Source organism: Vanacampus margaritifer, chromosome 6 (assembly GCF_051991255.1).
Source record: "Vanacampus margaritifer isolate UIUO_Vmar chromosome 6, RoL_Vmar_1.0, whole genome shotgun sequence".
Classification (NCBI taxonomy): domain Eukaryota; kingdom Metazoa; phylum Chordata; class Actinopteri; order Syngnathiformes; family Syngnathidae; genus Vanacampus; species Vanacampus margaritifer.
The window spans coordinates 8,482,978-8,504,704 of NC_135437.1; the positions used below are offsets into that span (position 1 = coordinate 8,482,978).

Genomic DNA, 21,727 nt, shown 5'->3' on the forward strand with positions numbered 1-21,727 from the left:
AGGCCACATTGAGAAAAATACTCCTCCCTTGCTCTTGATTTTGCCAACTCTTTCTCAGGCGCAAGCTCACATCTGGAAGTCCTTAAGAAAGCAATGACTTGCAGGGCACCAATAACAATTCTGAAAACTCCCCTCTTGCCTCTCTTGTGCTTGCTTCTATCTTTTTTTTTGCTATTCTTTGCTCATGCATTCACATCCATTTCATCTTTAACTGTTTATTTCTTCTTGTCTACAGGGAGTGCATTAGAGTAACTTGTTTGGGATGTGCCAGGATCGTATTCATTACTCATGCATGCGCTTGTTGTACACATGTCGACCCTGAACTTGTTTTGTTTGCCTTTTATCTGCGTTCAAATGGCTCCACAGCACAGTTTGAACTCATTGTGCAGTACCATTGTAGAAAAGAATCCATTTGGCATTCAGTCTTCCCCACAAATGAGCTCTTTCTGCCATGGCGTGTCCTCCTGATAGCTCTATGGAGCCTTTTGCAATGGAAACAGCTTCACTAATGGACAATGGAAAGGGAATCATTGATCCTTGTGATCATACAAATGTCTAGTAAACTCCTTATTGAATTTTACATTTAAACAGTCTTCTGTTTGCAGATTTTACACTGTAGCCTACAGTTGATTGTATCACCATGTACTTTAAAGCAATGTATCTTCAGTGTCATTTGCATTGGAAATCTTAGTATTTAAGTTATTATAAGGTTACTGGAATTTTCATGTTGTTCTTCCAAAGACAATCAGTAAGCACCACTCACATAGTTTTTGTAATTATATGCTGCTACTTATGCATTTTGCTAATGTAAAACAGTTAGTTACAGTTCAAATTTAAATTATTATATACACAACAGACTAGTCGTATAGCAAACTGCATTTGAAAGCTGATGTCAACTGGCAACTGCGACACAGTGTCACACTGCCCTCCACCGTCAGCCAATTCTCCACCTGTGGGAGACTCAGATGTGTGTGTGTGTGTGTACATTACTGTACAAGAGGCAGGACTTCACTGAAAGGGAGTACTGTATTCATAGCATGCAACATTGACCTGGATAAATAAACTTTGGTTTAGTTCGGGACTAACAAAAATGGTTTCTGCTGTAGATTTTTTTTTTTAAGGTACCAAAAAGGCATTGATTAATGGATGATAGCCGTGTGTATGTTGTGCTGCTCAGTATTTTCCAAAGTATGTATTTAGCCCAGAAGGCGGCGTGGGAACAGTGCGGAGAAAGAGGCAAGGAGAACATCCCAGCACTGTGGTCAGTCACACAGATGGGGAAACCAGCACTCTGAAAATACACTGCCCTACTCTGCACATCTGGAATCGAGATCATATGCAATTTTGGAAAACATCATGGCTTTAATATAATGGTGACATAGCCGTTGCATGGTACACGCGTGTCCAACATGCTTCAAATTTGACAGGACAACAATCCAGTATTTTGCTTGAATAACTTTACAGACAGATTGCAAGCCATATAACTTAAGTTTATACAAGTTTAAACCTCTTAAAATACTGCCTATACACAGACTCTGTGTTGGTTATGTTTCTTAAGTTACATAGTTACTTGCGCACTGAAAATCCATGTCATTGTTAGCGCTGGCTTCTTGTCTGGGCCCAGCTGTAACAACACCGACTCATTGAATTGCTGTTTTGCACATGGTTTTTATTGTGCTCATATGCGGGTATTTGTGTGGCTTCAAACTATTCTTGGGAGATAGAAAGCCTTCACAGATACAAAACCACACATGATTTGTTGCGCTATGACAGCACCAATGACAATATAGACATGGGTTCAGGAAAATCCCCTTAATCATGGGCTTACTTCTCTTATCTTGTGACGTAATTGTTTATTTTTAGTGCTCATCACATTGTTACTTGCGCCGCTGTTCTAGTAAATGTCAGTCTTCATTTTGATGACGTTATGATCCATCCAACGCAATTCAGCTTAATGAGTCATGGTTCACATCATAGTTTACAGTAAATCACTATGAGGGCGGAAGAATAACGCTGACAATGACTTGCTACAGAAAGGCAATGGACACAAATAGAGGAACTGAAAAAGTGGCAACAGTCTCAAAAGCGTCCTTGGATATACATCTTGATTAAGCCCTTCATGACAAATTCTTGGATGACAGTGAACTGAGTTTTATTCGGTGTAGCCCACATTGGTTTTGGGCTTCCTTTTCTTGTTTAAATTGGAAACTGTGCAGCTAGTGTGCATTACCACATCACCCTGGCTCTGGTTCTTGAGGCAATCTTTCCAATCCTGTGGAGTGAATTTTCAGCTTGGGTAGCTAATAGGGGAACAAGGGTTGGAACCAGGCGGTTGAAGGGTGACCTGGAGGCTGCAAAGCTTCATGCACCTGTGTTGTCATCTGGGTTGGTCATAATAATTCCGCAAACTAGAGTCATTCACAGGAAACCATTAAGTGTCAGAGGTTAGGAGTTGTGGCTTTCTCAATGGGCCAAAAGGGTTGCTGTGCTTTAGAGTGTGGCATCCGTTCTATGATTTCATGCATATATAGCCAGTGGCAACAGATCTCACTTTCTCGCTCAACTTTTAATTTCACAATGCTGTGTAGAGCAGCTGCAACATGTCGAATATACTACATTCCACTTTGCACACGGAATTTGTTTTGACATTCACAGGGTCACCATCTGTGTTACATCACAGTATAAAAGCATGTATTTTTCATCTAGCCCTATATCGGGGGCATGTGTAGCAGCTCTTCAAAGTTGAGGCCAAATCACATAGAATGATTGATACAAAATTGTGTAATAAGTACTGTACATCTTTGGCTCATAATAACCTTGGTTGTCACAGGTTGTCATCATCTTTTTTGATTGCATTCATCAATAATTATAGTTGACAATATTGTTTAATTAAAAGGGACAAATCTGTAATGCCATTAATATAACAACAGTGTTTTCCCCAGTGCTTTTTAAGGCAGGCTTTCCCACTCGGCTAATGTTCGCTTATTTTATTAATTCTAGATATATTTACATTTCTTCGTTCCTGCAAACGTACCTTAATTTATCATCCACTGCCATTTTTTGTAACTCCAATATGTACATGTGTGGTGTGACGTAATATACAATCATGTCATCGCTTATTCCCAAAACCTGTTTCCATAGCCATGCTCCTTTTTCGATACACTGACAAATCTATCTCCTTTAAGTGTAAAAACAGTTTTTTTCTGCAAATTTTAGACCTTTTAAATTGTTTTATTAATTTATTAATTTTTGCATTTTCATTCAGGCTTATTTTCGCATTAATGGAAAATGTGAATAAAAATAGGTGGATGGAAACCCACCTAATGAGAAGGGACCAATTCAGTCCCAGAAATAGGCAGAACAAACCCTATACCTGCCACCCAGTCATAAACTAAACACACTTAGCTGCTGTCATAAAAAAAAAACCCTCATTGCTCAAGGAAGTGACAGCTACACCCAGTTATATTGCACGGAGATAACTTCATATACATTGAGGAATGTGGTTAGCATGATGATCATATGATTCAATGTAGCAGTTTTTGTGGCAGCAATTATAAGCGTCAATTTTAAAAATGTCAATGAATGCGGTATTACATGTAAAACCACTAGAAAACAAAAGTCAACGTCAATCATCATAGTTTTATTGGCCTTAGCTTGCAAGGTTTTCTGCACATAAGCTTGCAAGGTTTTCTGCATGTGTGTATGTGCAAATCTGAAGTCAGTTCTAGTCAATGCAGAGCCCGTTAACTATACAAACAGATCATTTGATCCGATGAAAGGGAAGTGAAGAAGGTTGGGTGGGGGGTGGCACAGAGTTTATAGTTTAAGTGGAAACACATTTGTCTGAGCGAGAACTGGATGTAATAACCCCTTGCTGTGCTCTCTGGTGAAATCTGTTGGAGTCATACTGACTCTGCTATAAGAAGCTGCGGCGACACGACAGGATACATTTGAGGGAGAGATGCAGCAGTGACTCCAAATTATTCTCTCCAGGTTGGGTTTATGTAGCAGTGTGCGCCTTTGTGTGCGCTGTGGTCACTCTCATCCAAAGCTATAATAAGCGCATACATTTCTGGAGGTTTATCAGCCAAGTGGCAGAAGGGATTTTTTTCCCAATTACCTTTTTTCTTTTTCTTTTTTAAGATCGTTGCAATAGAGAGCTTTTGTGATGCTGTCAGTCAGAGACTTCTTTGTTCAGTGGAATCAGAGAGGCAGTGTGCTACGGCAGAACAACTCAGATGTGTTGCACTGCTAAAGTAAACACGCTCCTCTGTAGCAGCACTGTTCGACACACGGCCCACTCCTTTTCTGATCCCATTACATCCAATAACATTCATTAGCATATGGACATGTACACATGGAGTAGGTCTAAGCTGACAGTGATCACATTCGATTGTATTATTTGGATTCCAGATATTAACAAAATATCTTATTTTCTGCTGTTAACATAAACATTTGACAATATACATGGAAAGAAACCCTGTGAATGTTCAAATAGTGACATTTAGACACTGGTAGAAGTATAACTATGGGACAGTGTAAAACAAACATGTTTTTTGTTTCTCCCCAACCGTGGTGTGAACACAATTTTTTTCTGGTGTGCAAATAGAAAATGTTTGTAAAGGACAACAAAATCATTTTTATCTTGGGAAGTAGAGATGGCTAGCAGTGGTCTATTTCTTATACCTGCTAAGTATTTACTTTGTGGAATAATTGCAAGTTGTAGTAATAGTTTGTTTACACGAAGATTAAAGGCCATTTCCTCAGCATCTCCAAATGCTTGCAAATTGATTTTCCACAAGGAGATTTGGGAACGAGATTCAAAGAGACAAAAACAATCAAGCAGGCGGATTAGTCAAATCTTTAAAGGTTAACTTGTTGGTAAATATGACAATCAGCAAAGTGTCCGTTATAACAGGTAAGCTAAGGGACAATATGTGCGTGGTTGCAATGTATGCGTGTATTCCAGTCATCCCAGCTTTTGGCGTTTCGAGTGTGTGCTTTTACTGATAGCAGAAGACTATCATACGCCACAAGAAGGTTGCATACCCCAATGTAGACATGACAAACCACTTCTAAACATGATAAAGAGCACACAGAGATCTTAAAAATGGGAGACAAAAAAAAGATGACAATGTAAGAATGTCATTTCATTTTATTAGTTTATTTAACAGGGACAATGCAACCATACATAAACACTAAGCAAAGCTTGCAGCTGATGTTGCGCATACAGAGTTTAGCAAATGCTAATTTACAACCCCCATCCCTGGTAGAAGAAAAAACAACCGAAAATACAGGAGTCTTTTGCGTGAGTCATTTTGTATTCTTGATATCTCTACAATTTGTGTGCAATAATGTTGTCTACTAATGATCTACGTTGTAATGGCCCATATACCTGATCAAGGTACTACTGTAGGGAGTATTGCCACGTGTCCCAATACTACACATATCCGGTCTTAAACTGTAGACATATTTTGACCCCAGCTCAAGGGCTTTAGTCTGGATCACACTGTACAATTTCTAATGCCAGATATGGCTCAAGGGGACGTATGAGGACATTGCAGCTCCTTTTTCTCAAACATTTTTTTTCTCCCACAGTATTTCAACCTTGTAATGCAACCTTGTGGATCTAGCAGATGCGATGTCACTTAAGGAGCTATCCATGCCACTATATGATCATTATTAAAATATTTCCTATTATTTCTCTTTGTGCACTTCTATTTCTATTTCCATTACACACAGTATGTGTTTTGTTTTGAACCAGCAGCAGTTTGTTTCAATTCTGTTTATTACACAAGTTCTAATGTCAACCATATACCCAAACCACATTGGGTTAAAGTAATGCACCAGCAATGCAATTCTTCTGCTTTTGTGCTTCCACACCTGGACATTCCCAACTTCCCAAACCACAGCAGAGTTTCCCATAATTGCCTTTATGCACTTCAATGCAAACCAATAAGACCTTTCCAAAACATCACCTGTTGGGTCAACGTCTACCAGATAGGCACATAGTAATTAAGAGTCACAGCATCACACACACACAGCACACTTAGACCAAAACCATGCACGGTACAGTACAGTAAAACTTGCACAAATTCCGTTGTGGTTAGTGGAGGGAAGGAGCACCTCCATATGGAGAACATGTGTGGCCACAGGAAAACAGACGTGACAGCCAAAGCCCGGCGTCTCTCTTTGCTGATGTGATCTGCTCTGCACATCCACCTCACGTGGTCACCTTGCTCAAACCAAAATAAACACCTATAAACACACAACCCGTTGGTTACCGAATGATCATATTTTGGAGAATGTCGGCAACATGTTTAGAAGGGAGCTGTGACTTTAAAAATTGCAGACATACAGAATAGTGTGATTTGTTGATTTTTGATGTGCATTTGTTTGAAATTATTTTAGGATGTTGAATTGGTCTGGTCTGTGTGCTGTGCAAAACTTTTAGCTGTTTTATTGCTTTCATATACAATATACATTTTTTTAAACTCATGCTTTGCCTCTTCAGCTGTTTATGCTATCACCTTTTTTTTCAAATATGGGCATCCACATTTATTAGCTGGCTTTGACATAATCTACCCATTGAATTGTAGACGGGTGGAGTTAGAAGCTTGAAAAAATACTGTATTGGCAGCTCAGTATGTGCTGGAATTTCACATAGTTGAAAGGATGCCTTGTTGTGGGTGTCCATAGAAACAGTCATTTCTCTTGTTGGGTTTCTTATTAGACAGACAAATCATTGTGAAGATAAACTTTTTTTTTTCTAGACGATCATGGTCCCTCTTTGAATTCTTGGCTTTGCCTAGGAACTTTGCTTTCCTATCTTATCAGAGTGAGGTGGCCTGGAACTACTTACATGATAGGTCCTTCGAAATCTAAACATGCTTAGGAAAGACCAGGATGCACCATTTAAGCCATATTTAGGAAAAGTTACTTCTAACCAACCTTAAGAAAGGAAAGGAGACATACAGTACTATCCACAGTTCTTTATGGCAGCAATATTTTAAAACCTGCCCTTTCTATGTTGGAACCGAAACACCTTTTCATCTCTCCTTGGCCTGATGACAAAATCCAACACGTTAAGAAAAGGTGGCATAAAGATTAGGAGACGTGACTTTCCGAAGAGGGCTGATAGAATATGCAGTGGTGTCTATCATTATCTCAGATTACTTTGTGCTGGTAGTGTGTCTAAGAGGCAGAGGAAGTAAGTCAGACAGCAGTTAAATTAAGCATGGCTAAAGCGCCCCCTCAATGCTTGTGTACCCTTTTCCACACCCAAGATAGCAAATGGTCAGCAGCATGTTCATTACTCTTTAATTGTACATTAGCAGTTGTGAGTACAGTTGTGCTTGAAAGTTTACATACCCCAATGGTATATCAACTTATGAGCGCACTATAAGGTGGGACAAAAGCTTAATGCTTAATAAAATCTTAAATCTTAAATACTGTGGCAATTGTTTTGATATTTTCAGAGGTTGAATTTGACATGATTAGAACTGTGTGTGTTAATTTTGGTGACAATTCATAGCAGTTTTGTGTCATTAAGTGACGTTTAGCTTTTGTAGATTTACAGTTATGTTCATAAGTTTACATACCCAAGTAAACTGACAAGCACAACTGTATGCATTAAACTTAAAAATGTTTTCCACCTAGGTTGCCTCTAGACAAGTGTGTGACTTATTTTATTGAACATACATGTTCTTTATATTCCAGGTGTTTGACATGAGGTGATGTGTACATAAAATGGAGTGACACGTGCACTGTAAATGACTGGTGCTGTTAATAAGGTGTTGTATTGGCACGTTCTTTGCACTGACTCGTTCAGAAGGTGAGAAGTACGTACACGCGTTACAACTTTCTGCTATTACGCAAACCTAGTAACAATTCCATGCTTTGTTCACCGTTAGTAGTCATCTTTTTAGGAGTTCCCCATTGATTCCATCACAGATGGAGCCTTCAGACGTCCAACACAGCTAAAGAGGGCAGATGTGTGTATGGTGGTCTGAGGGGAGGGGAGAGGTCACTGGAGGCCATAAATACTATAACACCCACCCAACTGGTTAACACAGACACCAGACAAGCTCTGGACGTGTGCCTCGCCTTAACAAAATTTGCTGGTTTCATATAAACATTTGTTTAGTTTATTCTGCTTTTTAAATGAAATGCTTGCTGCAGTAGTCTGCAGAGTGGATCCAGTGTGGAGCCAACAGAAAGATTGACCAATCCAAACTTCAGTAGGTATCTTCAAGTGCCTCTATAATAGGTGTGATAACATTGAAGCTGTCCATAGATGTCTGAATAGACTTAGATAGCACCGTGGGTATCCACAAACAATAAAACAAGATAGAGACACAGGCTGATAAGTAACAGACAAGGATGGAAAGGTATTTACACCATCAGTATCCTATCAGCATTTTAACAGGCCTTTTCCCAGGATGCAGGTGGACAAGCTCGGTTTCTCAACCTCAATACGGTGCCTTGTTAGTGGAAAAACAGAAAGCACAATTCCTGATGATGACAATGTCTGGATAGTTTTCATTTCCACCCCCATGCTGAGAGGAACTGACTATAACAGAGACCGTTTCTCCTGTCTTGACCTTGTAAAAACATCCCTCAGAACCATCACTTTCTTCTCCCTGTCGACCCTCCTCCTGTTATTATTTCCTTTCACAATGTGATGTTGTCTCACAGTTTTGAACATATGTCTTGAAATGTCATCATTTCCCACTGAGGAAACACAAGGGCAATGTTTGTTTAACCTTGAGGGCTGTAAGTTTTCATAATCAATTAATGAATCCAGATGACACTCATTTGTGTTACCCCTGAAATACAAATCATCCACCCAATGTTCCTTCTTTATTTCCGTTCTGTATTTGTCATGTGAAACAACAACAGGCAGCACATAATCCCAAATAGGCACAGAGCAAAGTTGTGAACCTGCCTTGTGCTTCTTGGCTGTAGTAGACTTCTGCTCTTGAAGCCTATAATTACACCAACTAGTGATGGGAGCTGCAAAGAGAGGTCAGCGGTTTGCTGGCTCGTGCAACGAGGTCATGTCTATTCATGCACAGGCATGTGTATTTCCAACATCTTTTTCTTTGTGAAATTGTCTTTTCAGTCTCAAAATCAGATTGCAGGAAGACTGCTTTTTTTCCACCAAACTGTTGTTCCCCTTCTTCTTTCTGTCTTCCCTCCTGAGTTCATCGCTGCACTCTTCTTGCTGCATTCTGCCAAGCCTCCAGTGGCCAAGGCTCAGCCGTAGACTTCCGGCACAAGGCTGCTGCTGCTGCCTGGAACGCTCTTACGCAGCTGGGGAAGGCATTATTATCCACAAACAGCCTGATTTTAGATGTACGCTGCAATCTCAGGGTACTTGTTGTGAAGACAGCTGCGGGGCCTATTTAAGTGGTGATGAAGAATCTTAACAGGTACCATCGTTAATTATCACCCTGTGCTTTTTCTGGAAACACAATCATTTTACAAGCTAACGGGGAAAACATTATCCAAGGTTAGGGCTATGACTCTGGAACTATTCAAAAATCTGATAACTTCGGATACAATTGAATGAAATTCCCAGTGAGCCTGTCTTCTCTCCTCAACCCTTCCTGGTCACATGTTTTCCTGAGCAACAAAGTGAGTCCCATTGTTGTAATCTTGGAAAGCTAGAACAGCCAGAATAAAACTAAACAAACAAACTGTGCAGGGTATGGCTGCAAAAATGCACCCAAATGAAGAGAGTGATGACTGCAACACATGCTCCTAAGCCGTCATCATCACACCCAGACAGAGGCAACAGTGGGAGAAGAAGAATGAAAACACTTGTCACTCAGTGGGCTGTTTGTACAGGAGCTATGTGACTGTGCCTAGAATGGTCCTCTCTCCAACCTGTTACATATACACACATTGAAAATGCACCAGTCCTTTAAAGGGCATCTGCTGGATTCTCTGGTTCTTATAAATAGGGTAACGGTTTGTGTGTGTGTGTGTGGGAGATCTCAATGTTTCTAGCACATCTCACTAGCTTTCCTTTACTAACGATGTTTATGGTGGTTAGCACATATTAGTCAAGAGTGGGTTTACTGTACTGCTCCAAAATATGTAAGCTTTCCCATGTTGTCTCATTCTGCATTCAATTAGAACACAGGCGAGCTTAAGTGGTGTGTGTGGCCATGATCGATCAGCACTTCCATCTCAAGCTTTAATTATATCTGTACAGGGTGGGCTTGACAATATACAATGCAGCCTTTAGTTTCTACAATATGTGGAGTCTATCCGTGTGCCAGGGCATGCAATTCTTTGTTTTTGAAAGAGTTTTACTCTCAACAATTATTTAACCACTGTGGCTTTGGCGAGCATTGTGGGAAATACTGGTTCAAGTAAATTGACAGGGTCTTTCCCCCATGTTCAGGAATAAATGCATTAACACAAAAATACACAGTTCTCATCTTTTGAAGGCCAAATAGTTTGACATCCCATGCAATTCTTGAAGAGCTGAGCAATCCGGGCTTTGTTATTAAAACAAACATGGAGAGAGAGAGAGAGAGAGAGAGAGAGAGAAGTGCAGATTGAGACAGGTAGCAGTCGAGTTGATATATTTTGCCTTCTGTCCTCCTCGACGGTTGTTTTCCATCTGTTGATGGAGTGGGTGGTCCACATGGAAAGGGGTCACACGGTACACAAGTCATCAAACACGGAGGCATAAGCAGGGTTGCAAAAAACAGCTAACAGAGATTAGCCCTAAAGTTTTTGTGATGACCTTATAAAGCATTTGAATGACTTGAAACTTGCCTTGAGCACTTGGAGGGACAACTGGGCGGGAACCCTTCCTCACTTGTTTTGGGCAGCTTCCATGCTTTGCCTGCACAATGTGTGGTCATGTGTCACCTTCAAAGAAGTTCAAGTACATACTCCTCACACACTGTTCACTACTTTTATTTACATGTCAAATTACAGACACAGCACAGTTGTGTTATTAAGAACTGGATAGCCAAGATGACGCACTAGAAAGGCCAAGATGTTTTCCCTCCACTAAAACTTTGACTATTGATTCATATTTGCCATAACTAGCTCATTGTAAACATTTATTCACTTAGTCGATACACTCAGCAAGCAGAGTCCATCAGACAGAACATTCTTGAGACCCATCTCCTAAATGCCAAGTCAGCACGGAAGGCCATTTCAAATCATCATGATACATTTTCACTGGTGGGCACTTATCTCCTTTGTGCCTTTGTTGTTTCAGTGTTAAGTCTTCCTTCTCTTTCATTGTGCTTCACAATCAAGTCCAGACAATTCACATTTCCACAGGAAGCTCAATGAAGGGACAGTGATAATTTTACCAGCCTTGTTCTAGATGAATGTTTTTGCAACCACTAAAAGCACATTTGTGTATCTGTGAGTCAACCAATACTTTCTTCTAGAAGTGTTAAGTGATGAATCAATTAAAGGACATCTTTCTCTCCATCTATTTGATTTCTTATTCTCTTATCTTTTCCAGTGTCACAGGGAACCTGAAGCCTACTGGGTGGAAGGGAGGTTGATATGATACATGTCCCTATTGACAGTCACTAAGACTTATCACCATTCACTGCAACTTTTAGTGTGCTGTTTGAGTATGTGTGCTTTGAGACAATAGGGCTTGTTAACATTTTAGTGCGTGTGATGAGTTTAAGTAATCAACACCTGCCCCCAATTTTCTCAGAATGGGCTCCCATAAATGTGTTTTGTTGTGTGCTGGATGTGATGCTTTTAGGGGCAGCACGGGACAAATCTGCTTAGAGCGCAGTCCTTTTTAGCAGCCTCCTTTTGACGTGTGGACACACCTCCTCCTGCTTGTGTGCATGTATGTGTGTTGCATAGGGTGTGAGTGAGGGTCAGGGGGTGAGCTCTTAACCCCCTTGGGTGTCAGATGGGTGTTGCAGGCTGTTGAATGAGAGGACTACACCTACTGCATACTACACCTCCTATACACAACCAGGTCACTCCCTCCCTCCCAGACAAACACACACTATTGAGAGTTGTACATTGCTGTCATCAGCCAGAATGACTCGTCACATGATTTGTGCACTGGGTGACTCCTTAGTGACCAGTGCACAAGTAGGGTAGGCTACCTTTTTATGCCTGAGGGTGGGTGGTCCATTAATTTATTGCACCTTGTTGTGTGGTTTCTTACACATTCTATTCTGACATTGATATAAAGATAGATTATCTGAGGTACCCTGCCCACCCTTTCCGCCAAACTGATGTTATGACTTGTGCATGCTCTAGTATTGTGTGCTTTCTTTATTTCACAGTTGTTAACAATGGCATGGTATGTGTGGTCTATTTCTTATAACAGACAAAACAACATAACAGACAAAACAACTTTCTCAACAATGGCTTGTTCATTCACTGTGTGTTTCTGCAAAATAATGCACACTGGCCCCATGTTTTACTGTCTAATGCAGTGATTCTGAAACTGATTCAGTGAGTCTTAGGTGTTGACCGGAGGTCAAGACACACAGTCACTGTTTTTTTTTTGTTTGTTTTCATTTACTAGTTTCAGCGTCCACTGCCGCCTTTACTAGTAAAGGTAAACCAAAAATATGTACAGACGCTCCCCTACTTACGAACATTCGACTTACGAACAACGGTACATACGAACATGTCTGCGCGCATGTCAAAAAATGTTCGGAAAGAGATGCTGTAAGTTAGATTTTGAATTGCGCACCTTTTTCCGAGTACTGTAGTGCTTCTTTCCGCCGCTAATACCGACGCTTGGCGCTGTGAGAGCTCACCCAGCATTGGAGGCTCAGCAACGTGTCGAGGAGGAGGAGGAAGAAGAAGAAACGCCTGTCGCTCATAGATAAAGCCATCGCACTCTTCGAGCAGCAAGACCCAAATATTGAACGTTGCACAAAGGTTGCAAATCAATTGAATGATGCCATACAGTGCTACCGCATCATTTATGATGAAAAAAGAAGAAAACTGTGCAATCGTCGTTAGATCGCTTCTTTCGGCCAGTTTCTAGTAAATCCTCCAAGGAAGATACTCATCAACCCTCATCTTCTTCTCCTCGACCCTCAACTTCTTCCTACATTGAAGTTACGGAGGAGGAAGTAACTTTTGAAGCCCATTCCAGCGACGACGAAAAACCTCTCATGATATAAAATCCTCCTCTTCCTCCTCCTCCTCCTCCATCAAATCCTTAAGCATCGAGTACATCTTCCAAAAGTAAGTTAAACTTCATTTTATTTATCTTATTACGTACATGTACATACTGTGTGTGTCTCTCGCTCTCTCTCTCTCTCTAACATACGTAGTACAGTACTGTACCTATTCTCTTTAAACATAAATTATAATACAAAATATAGCACTGAAGCAACTTACGAACAAATTCACCTTACGAACGATCGCTCGGAACGTAACTCGTTCGTAAGTTGGGGAGCGTCTGTATATTTAAAATACTATGTGACTATAAGAAGTAGAAGACAAGATGAACATTTTTAGCCAATAACGGTCAAGACACTCATCCGAATCAAATATTTGATTCATGATGATATGCCCCACTTTGCCATCATTGGCTGCAGGTACTCACGTTACATTGCTCGGCTTATCTGCGCTGTAAGGAATTTGGGGTGTTCAGTTGTCAACTTGTGGTGGTACATCCTCGTAGTGTGATTTCTTTACTATTTTAATCCCTTCACACTAACTATGTCGAACAAAAAAGAAGAAAGTGCAATATTAATCCATGTCTATAAAAGAGTGTGTGGTGTTCCACATGGTTCAATTCTGGGGCCTAGTCCAGCACTACTAGCTGTGTAGCTAAACTCAAGGAACATGTCCTTAAGACGCATGCGCAAGACACAACACTTTCTGAATTCAAGGTGAAGAGAGCCAGATTCGATGAACAGGCTACTTTTTCTGTTCATTTTGTTCACCAGTAAATCTTATACCTTTGTATTCAATTTGAAAAACAAACAAACAAATAAATCACATTTTATTTTTGATAAAAAAAAATGTTAGGTTAGGAACCACTGGTCTTATGGGTTTTACAAGTTAGACCACCCAATCACCTTTTTTTTTTTTTTTTTTTTTTTTTTAAATACACAGTAGTGCTGAGTAGTATGTTTGATTGTGTGAATGGACAACCCTATGATCATTTTTTTCAAATTTTCTTTTCCACTCTGGAGTAAAAGTGATTCCAAATATTATTTGGCGAGAACAGCGGGGAAAAGAGGGGGTATTTAAAACGGTGAGTCATAATCCTTGCACAGGATCCCCTAACCCCCACAAGCCCCCAGTAGCCATAGTTTCTTTTCCTCATTTGACTCAGTGTGTTGTGCGTCATCATTTTGCTCTCTCCAGTGCCCAACATGGAATGTTAATCGGTAGAAAGCTGCTTTAGATTTGCAACCATGATTTTGGATCTCAGTCCTTTGAAAGTCTCTGGATCAAAACAACTCACTGGTTTATAAGAGCTATGGCAGAACGACTGAATTTATAGCCGGCTGTAAAAGTTGGAGAGGTTTGAGTGTGATGTGCTTTGAGTTGAATTTTGTGAACTGATTTACCTGAGTGTGTAAACAAACAGCATGTGCTAAGTCATCTGCCTTACCTTGCCATGGAAATTTCAAGGAAGTTAGAGCAAGAAATGGATGAAAATAGAATCTGATGCAATGAGGGTGCAGTCTTTCTCTGTTGTTTCTGTTGATGATCAGCTTAGGAGAGAATCACTGATGGAATGGGAACAATTTGTTCAAATTCATTTTCACAAACAAATTATGCTCTTTGTGCCTATTACAGAGTCCATCTATTGAGTGTAGCATGGTCCTGCAAGGGCGCATAAAACAATAGACTCTTGTGGCCAGAAAGGTAGACTTAAAAAATGCACACTTTTAATTCATGAATTTTACCAGTTATTTTCCATTTTAATTCTATTTTTTATTTGTCAAGCGTAGCTCTTTGTAAGCATTTTGGATGGTGACATCATCTGACCATTAAAACTGGATTGTTATACAAGGATGTATTGTGTGTGTGATTTTGCGATTGCAGACTAGTGCTTGTAATAGTCACCATACGTTTTCATGAGACGAAACAAAACCAACCTTTTGATGTATGTTTTTAATGCCCATTTGCCAGACAATAAACTAGCGAAACCTATAAAAATATGTGATCCAATAATGGTGCTATTCTGTCCCTCTGCTGCATGCGATGTGAAGTGGCATCACATATGGAAGAAGGGACTTTTGAATGAGACCAGATAGCCACAGGCACCACAGTTGGCCTGGAATGTAAACTGTATAAAACATGATTACAGAGAAAAGCGGGGGGCAGAGAAGTCTGGAAGAAAGAAGAAGAAAGTAAGAGCTTGAAGAAGGGATTTTGAAGTCATGTTTAGGATTAGGGTTAGTTGTGCTGAGGAGCTTATATGATATTTTTCAGGACTGTGGGAAACCAAAGGCAGGCATGGCAAATCCAATCTCATCCTGCATGTGCGCATGCGTATGTGTGAGTGTGTGTGCAGTTTTTTATTTTTAACTGCCTGATATGTTGCATTTAGATGAACTAATTTATTCATCAATAATGGCAAGTTAGCTGTTTTTACAATGTGTTGCAAAATAAAATCTCAGTGTGCAATGCTGTACATGTAATATTGTCCGTTAAGCTGCAGGGTAGTTAGCTGTGTGTATACATGCTGATTGGGGGGTCACGATCCCTGCAGCAGTCTCTTCACAACCATGGAGAAAAAACTGTTCTGCAGCCTGTTGGTGCGGGCTTTCATGACTCTTGAGTCTACCGAAAAGGAGGTTGGAGAAATGTGTGTGTTCTGGGTGGGCGGAGTCATTGCGGATCTTTGTAGACCGATGGAAGAGCCGGGTCGAGTAGATCTCCAGGCGTGGAAGTGGCGAGCCAGTGATCCACTGAGCCGTCTTGATGACCCGCTGTAGTTTCCTCTCGGATGTCATGCAGCTGGCATACCGCACTTTACATCCGAAGGACAGGACACTCTCAATTGTACAGTGGTAAAAATGTGTCAACTAACGTGAGGGGAGTTTGTTCCTCAGGAAAAAGAGATGCTGCTGGTCTTTTTTAATGATGTGGGTGGTATTCACAGTCCAGCTCAGGTCCTCTGAGATGTGCAATCCGAGGAACTTGTAGTTGCTGACCCGCTCTACTTCTTCCCGATTGATTCTCAGGCCTGTGTGTGATGTGGTCTTTGTCTTACGGAAGTCAATGATGAGGTATTTTGTCTTCTTGGTGTTGAGGTTGAGGTGGTTGTCACTACACCAAGCTGCCAGTGCTCGGACCTCCTCCCTGTATGGTGCTTCATCGCCATCGTGTGCGCTTGTCTTGTTCTGGGCCAATGGCCGGGTCAGGGGTGCACATATCATTTGTGGTCAATTTCGAAAATGAGCATCAGAGGTTGTTGTTTGGTGCTCTTTTTTTTGAGCCCATCAACTTCAGTTGAGCTCAACTGAACTAAGAAAAGAACAATCAGTTAATGATTCCATTAATTTTGTTCACTCAAAAGATGTTTGTTTGAATAAGTAGTTTGCAAATGGCACAGTAGAAATCTAACTCCAACCCCCAAGAAAAAAAAAGAAGGAAAAATCTATGGTATGCAAATGTTCAGTGACAGGCTTGAAAAAACACAATTGTACAGTGCGTCCAGTTTTGCAATTTTGCTCATGTGCACCACTTGTGTGCACCCCTGTTCTATGAATCCCAATTTATGAGCCCCGCTTTTCCCATTCGCAATATGTATTCCTTCTACAAAGACCACATTTAGGCACCGCTTATTTTTCAGCTTCCTGTTAATTGACATCTCTCAGTGATTGGCAATGTGAGTACCGGTAGGTGTTTTAACTTAGTCATTTGGGGAAACCTCCTCCTTTATAGCTGATAGCGTCACTTGTGTTTTTAGCTCCAGCTGCGCACTGTCTCTGACTAATGACTCATGTCAAGAGGTGTCTGGGCACATTGTACAGACCTTATCATCATCTTAAAGGCATTTACATGAGTGCTAGCACATGATATGAATGGGTGTAAAAGTGCCTGCCCTTTCAATCCAAACTGTAAGTGTAAGGTAATTCAATACATGAATGCTTCTCTGTATCCAGAACGATACGTTTAGTTTGTAGACGTGTTTACTTTTCAAGCGGATGATTATTTTTAGCCCCAGCACTAATAGACCACGTAGGCTTCCTAAATGCCCCTCTGTCCCATTTGAAGTATGTTTAGATAAGGATCATAAGGAGGACCCACCAGGCCAAGCAAACACTTTTTTTTTTTTTGCCCTACATGGTGAATCCTTCTGTTTACAACTATGTAGCGAATAGCGGCAACTCATAGAGTCCACATGTAACCACATGCTGAACATGCCCGCATTTCCCACTCAACTTGTTTACACTCTTAAGATGTGCCTCCAATAAAAGAGTTCTGAGAAGACACTGATAACACAGTGGTATGGTTAAAATTAAAAGTTTATAAAACAGATGTGAGAGCCTTTAGTGACAGGAAAAGTAAAGGGTGTGTGTTTGTGTATTTTCTTTGACCAAGGATGTCAGGTCATGGTGGGTTAAAGAACATGGAATAACAGTCCTGTTAAAAAGTGAACTATTGAGGGATTTTCCATTCTCCATCATCCACCTTCCACACAGGAGCAAGCTTAAAGCTTCCTTGTCCAAAATAATGGCCCCATTCGCGCTACGGGAAGTGACTTTGAAGCCCCTTTCCTGGCTCTCTGATCCACCCTTTAGTGAATGAAGAGGCTGTTCTTATTGCAAAGCAAACAGTTGTGTGTTTGTATACACATGCACACATTCTTTGAGGAAAGCTAACCATGTCCTTTTTTCGCCAAAACACATTAGCACATTTACAAACTTTCTTCAACGGTGAGCTGAACATACATGAAATCAACGAGCCATAGTCTGAACAAAAGAAAATGAAATCCGTTGAAATGTTAGCTGTTTGACGGAACTCATCGAGGCACATTTGTGCTGAAGTGAAAGTGTGGTTTGGCTAAACATTTAGCCGAATCAAAGCGTGAAAACATGTTGCGTTTTGGCCTTAGTGCAGTTTGCTAGTCAGTGCTGTGAGTGACAGCTTGGCTGAAATTTATGTACCGGTATGTTTTTCAGAGATAGTTTGATGATTGGGGACGACCATGAGTTTGTGGTATGTTTGAGCTATGATTTGTAGCCATGATTCCCACATGGCATTTTTCGGGTCAACCTCAATAATTAAACCATACTAGCCACAAAGTTTTCTTCCTTCACATAATTTCACTGTCTTGTGTATTATAAGTCTTCTGTTTGTTGATACTCCTTTAATAGTGGTGGAACTGGCGAAAGGCTCCGCTTGAATTGTAAACCTCTGTCAGGTCCAGATGACGCACGCTCAGCTTTAGTGGTAAAACAAGGGTGGGTCTGTGGGAACTTTTGAAAATGTGGTGGTACATGCTCCTACTTAATTTTAACATTCAGGATCATAATCAGGGAATAATCTCAGTGAAAGAACTTTATCTCCTTGAATACTCTTTGCATTTGCAAGACAAGTGAATTAATGTGTCATGTCAGTGCTCACTCCCATTAGTATTCATGCACGTCCAAAATCATATTTTAATATTACACACACTTTGACCACTGCAAGTAAGAGACAATTTCCAAGAATTATTCTTGTAATCTCTTTGAAAACATTGCAATACATTTTCATGTGATGAACTCAATCTAATTAAAGGGTGAAGCAGTTCAGGAAAGTGTTCAGCGGCTAAGTATTAATCTAATCCAATTTATAACTGAAAGCTCAGACAGTTAAAGAAGCATTTTAGAGGTCCAGATGCGTTAGTAGCATGTGTGTGTGTGTGCTTGGTGTCAACAGTGCAATAAAATATTCAAGTAACAGAAGAGAAATACAAACATTGTCAGTATTTGTGCCTTTTGTGCCCAGGAAAGTGTTGTTTTTTTTTCTTTCTGTCTGATGTTCTTTGTGTTGGTAGCACTCTGCGAGAGACAGCCAATTCTTTTGTTTTGAAATGAGGAGTCAGCACATACACGTTGAATTGCACATGGAAAGTGCGAGAAAGGGGCACCACAGAGAGCTGAAGTAACACTTCTGTAGGAGACCTCATTGTATGAGTCAGTATTACTCTAAAACTAGACTTTACAGCGATATGATTGGCTCTAGTGGCCAATAGTAGTAATCGGCTGTAATGTCTTAGTTTGCCAATCTGATCATTGACGTCATTGATCGGCTCCACGAAATGAGACATTACAACCACAATGAGCTACCTGTCAATATATAACTGTTGTATGAACTTTCTTTTGCTTTATGAAGATGCCGCTCTGCTCCTTTACGTGTCGCTTGTGTGTGTGTGTGTGCAAATCAATACCACCATGTTCCTTTCTGATACGGTGCTGCAGATACAGTACATTTATTTACTACGTTTGAGAATCGATCTTAGTGGTATCAGAGGCATCGACACTCCTGCTCTTCGCCTCTCCCCGTGGGCAACTCCAGAGTGGAAGAGAGTCCAAACCCTGTCGAGAGCATTGGTACCAGAGCCCAAGCCGTGTGTGGAGAAGAGTCTGACTATATCTAGTCGGAATTTCTCTGCCTCGCACACCAGCTTGGGATCCTTCCCCGCCAGAGAGATGACATTCCATGTCCCAAGAGCTAGCTTTTGTAACCGGGGATCGGACCGCCAAAGTTTCCGCCTTTGGCTGCCACCCAGCTCGCTACGTACCCGACCCCTTTGGCCCCTCCTTCAGGTGTTGAGCCCATAGGAATGAGGACCCATGTTGCCTTTACGGGCTATGCCCGGCCAGGCCCCATGGGTAAAGGCCCGGCCACCAGACGCTCGCCTTCGAGCCCCGCCTCCAGGCCTGGCTCCCGAGGGGGGCCCTGGTGACCCATGTCCGGGCAAGGGAAACCAAGATCCAATATTTTTACTCATCATAAGGGGTCTGTTTGAGCCATGCTTTGTCTGGTCCCTCACCTAGGACCTGTTTGCCATGGGTGACCCTGCCAGGGGCAAAAAGCCCCAGACAACATAGCTCCTAGGATCATTGGGACACACAAACCACGACAAAGTGATGACTTACGGAGGAGACCTGATACTTTAAAAATGTTAATTCCACGTGGTTCAAAAAAATTTGGGACAAAGGAACAAGTGCTTGCCGAGGAGGGAAGCAGCCGTAACACTTTTAGACAAAAACTAAACTGCTAAACCGGATTCAACAATGTTCGTAGTATTTAAATTCACTTCAGAGGGAAAGCTGCCTCAAAGGGTGCATTAGTTTGATCTTGCATAGTGATTTTTTTTTTTAGGTAGATAATTCTTGCCCTATTTGGTCAATTTTAAAATTATGTTCTTTCTAAGATTACATGCGTATACTATACACCCTTTGTTGGGGAGAGGATAACAGCATCTAAAGCATTTCATATGAGAAGGTAATAACCCCTTATGAGACTGACCCTCATTTCAGCAGATCCATGTGGTGTAGCATTAAAATTAATTATTTTGTCTTGTTCTACTGCCATGAATGCTATAAACTCTTGAGAACCAGTCCTTTCCCACAGTATTTAATGTTCCAAGGATTTTGGGAGTATTAACAATTTGATCCCTCTTTAAAGTTCATTGTTATAATTAAGAATGTGTTTATTAAAATATATTGTCTTGTGAAAACAAATTGAAAATCATACATATTGTTTTGCACAATAGTTTAGTTTTTTTTTTGTTTATTTGAATCTTAGTCTTAACAAGTTTGAGTGAGTGTGTTAAGATGCTGGTGGGGTTTCCTTTAATAAATGATCCCAAGCAAACCTTTTATTGTCACCCTGTACCTGTAGTCATATCATATTAGAATTATTCTGTGGCGACAGTGGTGATATTGGTTTGCTTTTCTGAAAAAAGATGTACCCATCATGAACATGTTTTTTCCCCCTATTTTCCCTGTCATAGGTGTTTTGTCGCTACCGGCCCATTTCAGTCCCTACACAGAGAATCATCAGACGTCTGTCGACTGCAGGGAGGATGCCTATGCCCAACTGGAGCTCAGGACGCTGGAACAGTCACTGCTAGCTACCTGTGTGGGCAGCATATCTGAACTCAGTAAGTCACGTCTACTTAACCACAATGATCCTCTGTGAAGTTAAACATAGCCTGTTGCAAAGCATTAAAATGTGACCAGCTATTGCATGTCTTAAATACTGAAAATTCTAAAGTGCAGAACTCGGAAAAAGACAGGAAGTCTTTGATCTGAATGATAATACTATCACATGCAACTTGTCTTCGGCAGTGTACTGCACAGCATTACAATTCAATTAACCACAGAGTTACATCACAGATGATTGTGTTTATGTTTTGTGGATATCCCCATTATATTGCATATATTTAATTAAATTATTTTTTTATGGATTTTTATAGTATACTTAATGCCCTCACGTGTGGGGGAAAGGAGAGCCACAGTTGCAATGTTGCACTTGCATTCAATAAGGGTATAGAATGCAAGTACAACACAAACACAATAAGTGCACTTAGGCGGGAGTCTTTGTGAATTGTGAGTTGTATCATGTTGGGATATGTACACATCATGTCATAACACATTCTGAATTTACTGCAAAAAATTATGGCATGTGATGGCGTATAAAAGTGGACTCAAAATATTTAAAGGGTCATGCAACTCGAGGAAGAAACACAGGGTTGAAGGAAAGTTCGAGAAAAATCGTGCACATACTG

The 21,727-nt window shown here is 40.7% G+C and overlaps 1 protein-coding gene across 2 annotated transcripts in view; it reads left to right on the forward strand.

Moving 5' to 3' along the window:
* abtb2b (ankyrin repeat and BTB (POZ) domain containing 2b) overlaps positions 1-21,727 on the forward strand; it is a 41,718-nt gene that overhangs the window by 3,463 nt on the left and 16,528 nt on the right. For both annotated transcript variants that reach the window (XM_077567794.1, XM_077567795.1), the window contains exon 2: positions 20,951-21,100. In XM_077567794.1, coding sequence (XP_077423920.1) covers positions 20,951-21,100 — 150 coding nt within the window. The remainder of the gene's footprint in view (positions 1-20,950; positions 21,101-21,727) is intronic.